The 4,505-nt window shown below is 37.7% G+C and overlaps 1 protein-coding gene across 1 annotated transcript in view; it reads left to right on the forward strand.

The window, feature by feature from the left end:
* sypl1 (synaptophysin-like 1) overlaps positions 1-2,752 on the forward strand; it is a 9,867-nt gene extending 7,115 nt beyond the window's left edge. Inside the window, exon 5 of the mRNA XM_032504651.1 lies at positions 507-2,752. Within this exon, the coding sequence (XP_032360542.1) occupies positions 507-638 (132 nt within the window). The 3' untranslated portion in view covers positions 639-2,752. The remainder of the gene's footprint in view (positions 1-506) is intronic.
* The last annotated feature ends 1,753 nt before the right edge of the window (positions 2,753-4,505 follow it).

Below are 4,505 nucleotides of genomic sequence, written 5' to 3' on the forward strand. Positions count from 1 at the left end.
CTCACTCCTTGATATGACAGAACGTTCTGTGAAAAGGCGGTTCGCCCAAACGCCAAGTTTATATATATGTGTAATAAAAGCAGGGTCATTGATTGTGACAGTGTCCCATCCTACTCGGTTTATATTTTACTAAGCTACCAGATTTAAGCAGAAACATTAAGCAGCCTGACTCAGTCATGAGACACTGAGCAATAACACTTTCATTTTCCTCGGACACTGTTACTGTGGTCTGCTCAACATTTTCTGTGTCACAAGTCCAAAGCAAATGTGTTGGAATGAACGCAAAAATGTGACCACAGTGCAAGTCCTCAAACTGTCCAAGAATGTGTGGGCTTGTGATTGATATCAAACCCTTAAGGTTTCAAAATGTTTTTGTTCCCTAGAGTTTTAATGTATCATCGCTTATCACATACAAATTCACAGATTTACAGTACATTATAAGAAACCTCTTGTGCTTTCTAGTAATATTAATCTGTAGGGTTTTTTTTCTGTCTGCGTTCTTCCAGGTGTTCGGCTACCTTAACATGTTTGTGTGGGCAGGCAACGCCTGGTTTGTGTACAAGGAGACCCGTTGGCACTCCCAGAAATTCTCTTCTCAGCCCGGACCTGGAAGGCAACAGGTCCCTGCACCCATCTAACATATACAACATGAAGCAACACATACACACAGTCACATACATGTACACTGCACACACAGAACACACACAGTTTAAGCACGTGCACACTGTATTTGCATAAAGACATTATTACACATACACACAACAAAAGCTCTGTGAAGATGATGAAGAGAGAATAAAAAAGAAGGATAAATGTATAGATAGTCAGTTTAAAATCGGATAGATTAGGATATGTATTGGATTTGGACCTTGTCAACACAGTAGCAGCTTTGTAGGTAGTACACAGAGCTGTTTGTAACCCAAAATGTCATATCATTCCTCGCACAATCATGGCATACTTGAACAGAGAACAGTTCTAAAAGCAATGTAAATTTCCCAAAAGATTTCCTCTTAAGGGCTAAGCAGCCCTGCAGCAGGAAGAGGCTGGGAACAGAGATGGGGTTCTAACTAAGGTTTCATGTATAGATTAGCCTTTGTTGTTTCTTTTATTTTTTACCTGTTTTATATACTATACTTAGGAAGAGAGGTTTTCTCTTTTCTCTGGTCCATTTTTAGGACAATGGCTACATGTATTATGCTTTATTATATACTGATGAATGTAAGGTACTTTGAGCTTGTCTCTATAAGAAAAATCCGATAAACACTCATACACATTCACACACCCATGGCGCAGCAACAGGAGCAACTCAGGGTTTAGTGTCTTGCCCAAGGATACTTTGATATGTAGACTGCAGGGGATAGAACCAACGACCTTCCGATTGGTAGATTGGAAACCGCTCTACCACCTGAGCCACAGGCGCCCTGGGTGATCAATGCTTTCACTGTAACAGAGAGGGTGAGACACTTGTCTGTAGTGCACTTTGAAGCGTAACACTCTATACTATATTACCACACCGTTCAATTTTAATTCCTTGACATAGAGCATACTGCATACATTTGATATTGGCCTTGAAATTGAGCCATACATTAGCATCTTTTTTTCTTTTTTGTATATTTTATAGTTTCAAAGTGCAATGTGTACCTAGAAACTGACTCACTCAAGTATTCATTCATTCTTACATTCATAAGCTCTCTCACAGTTAGGCCATTTGGCAAATAGGTACTGCAATATGTCAACAATTAAACTAGGATTATTAATTTACCATACTAGTGTAGAGATGTCCTCTTTTAATGAAGCACACTGATGAGATGAATAAATGTAGAAGTCTTTATCCTTCACCAATTTAAGGTAAATCTGTGCAGGCAGGGAGACAAGTTAGATATATTAAAACTTGAGACATACTGTCATAGACTGAGTAAAATGGCCTCCAACCCAAATATCAGGAAGGCAGTATTTTACATTCAGTGTATGACGTTCTTATCACAACATACACAGTCGCTCATATGGGGCTTTTACGATGTCTTATAAAGCACTGTGAGAGTGTTAATCCACAAAGAAAACTTGATTGAAAGTTGGCTACTTAATTAGTTCAGGAAAATGTTGCAGCCAAAGTTTGAGATCTTTCAGTTCCTCTGTCGCCAAAGGCTTTGATTTATTTTAGTCTCAACTAGGGTACCAGATGAAGGTTAGAGCCTTCCTTGATTGTGTTGAAATTTTGAATATAGTCGTGACTTTTCCATCAGTTTTTTTTTTTGCATCACATAAAACAGCTCAGCCTAAGCACTATTTCTTTCTTCCCTGTTTAAGCTTATTCCATATCTTTGTGTGATGTTAAATTAGTTATTTTGTTTGTTTTGTTTATTTGATTGTCTAGTTTTTATAAATCCTTCTTGAGACACCAAACAGTGAGCTGTGTTTTTATAAAGTCACTTTTTTTGTCTTATTTTTCATTTTATAGCATGTGCAGATGATTATTTGAAGAATTGTTTTGCATCTATTACTTTTTGATATACTAGAAATGTAAGTGGGATGATGTAAATTCATTTAACTTTCACTTTTCCAGCAACATTAAATGAAGATGTGTGTGGTGTACTGGTTATGCCTCTGCACGCTTGTAATCATCATCCAACTAGCTATAGCTTTGTCAATGATTCATATGCATTAAATCCGCCAAAATGTCTTATTCAAGAGACACATGTGACATGCACAATATCAATGTGCCTTTGTTTTTTCAATAAAAATGAATGAGTTTTTTTCTTAATCTCTTTAGTAAACGTCCTTTCCATCTGCAAACTTGTGTGTGGTTGTATGTGTACAGTGCACAGTGTGTGTTTGTTGGACTTTTGTGTCATGCCCCCATAAAAGCCAAATCATTTTACAAAATGTCTATTCAACTTAAGTTCACTTTCACTCCACATTTTCTCCCTACTCATGTGTGAAACAGAAGATTTTATGGTGCAGGTTTACACATCGGGTTTACACATTTTGTTTAGATTCAACTGCTCGGTTAAGATTAAAAAAAAAATTGAAGGTTAGATAAAAGAGTGAAAGCATTTGAAGACGCTTAAGTGTTTGTGACCCAAAACCATTGTTACGATCTTTGAAGAAACAGAAAAATAGTACTTTGTGTTTCCTGGTTTGTCCTGTGACCTCCTGATTTGTCCTGTGACCTCAATAATTACTGTGCAGGAAACAAACACAACGTTGTGGTTGAGTCATCCTTTGTGTGTATGTGTCAGAGAGAGGGAGAGAGAAATAGGAGAATAGAGGTGTGTGTGTGTGTGTGTGTGTGTGTGTGTGTGTGTGTGTGTGTGTGTGTGTGCGTGTGCGTGTGCGTGTGCGTGTGCGTGTGTGTGGATTTGACACATCAGTATAAACTAATCAAAGTAATTTCCTTGCCCTCGTTTCAGGCTGCCATTTCCTCTGTATCTCCACCCTTCTCTGGTTTTCTCACTCAAATTAGATGTCAAGCATCATTGTACCATAGAACTGCTGGTGCTGTTCATCTGTTGAATAACACTTGTTATTACCAGTTATTCGTCATGATAGGAGAAATCGAGTTTCTTGAAAAAGAGACTATCTACCTTCATCGAGCCTGACTTTGCTCCTAAATGCAAGTTCTGTTTTCAGCCACAAGAGGTCAATGTAGTGCCATGAGTTTGACCTACTGAGCCACTTTGAGACGCTGCACATCCTAGGACAGTTTGTTTTACTGACCAGAGAATTCAGACATTTTTAATCAATTAAGTTCTATATTAAACTCAAACTATAAATTTAGCTGTGGAACCCTTGTACCTCTCTGAAAGACCCTTGGTTATCCCTGGTCCCCACTTCAGGAACCACTGGTCATGTTATGTAAATGTTTTCTTTGCAGTGGTGTTTCTAATCTCTGACTTAACCTGCACAAGGCTGCACAATTATTTAGACCTTTTTAGGCGTTCAGTGAAGTCAAATCATCAAAATATTATAATACGCTATTCACAAAATTAAACTGTAGCTGTAATTTTACAATATAATCTGAGCTACTAAAACCATAATGTTATTCATGGGTCTGACCGCTTTCTAAAACCCATTATTACCATTACTTTGCAACTCCCTGGCAACCCCTTTTAGTACTCTAATTTCTTTTAATGAAGCGGAGAGCTTTAAATCTAGCATTTGTACATTTTTAGAGTGTGGAGTTTGTCTACATGTTCATTCCTGCCAGGTCTAATATTATACAGTTGATTTCAGGTTACAAAATGCCCAATTGCCACCATTTTTCAGTCCAGTGTAGATGGCATAGATCCCTAGTATATTAAGGACTGCCTCTGCCATTAGTAAGGCCAAACAAATTAAGGCTAATAATGTCCCCTTGGTCTTACAGATGTATCGAACTGTCGACAGTTAGCAATATTGATTGGATGAGGTAACGTTATTATCACTACGAAATTGTTTTAAATGCCTGGCAAAGAATTGTTGAATGAAACATCCCCCATAAAACATAAGGTTTGTTACAATAAATCTTC

The sequence above is a fragment of the Etheostoma spectabile genome, chromosome 23 (genome assembly GCF_008692095.1).
Source record: "Etheostoma spectabile isolate EspeVRDwgs_2016 chromosome 23, UIUC_Espe_1.0, whole genome shotgun sequence".
Taxonomy (NCBI): domain Eukaryota; kingdom Metazoa; phylum Chordata; class Actinopteri; order Perciformes; family Percidae; genus Etheostoma; species Etheostoma spectabile.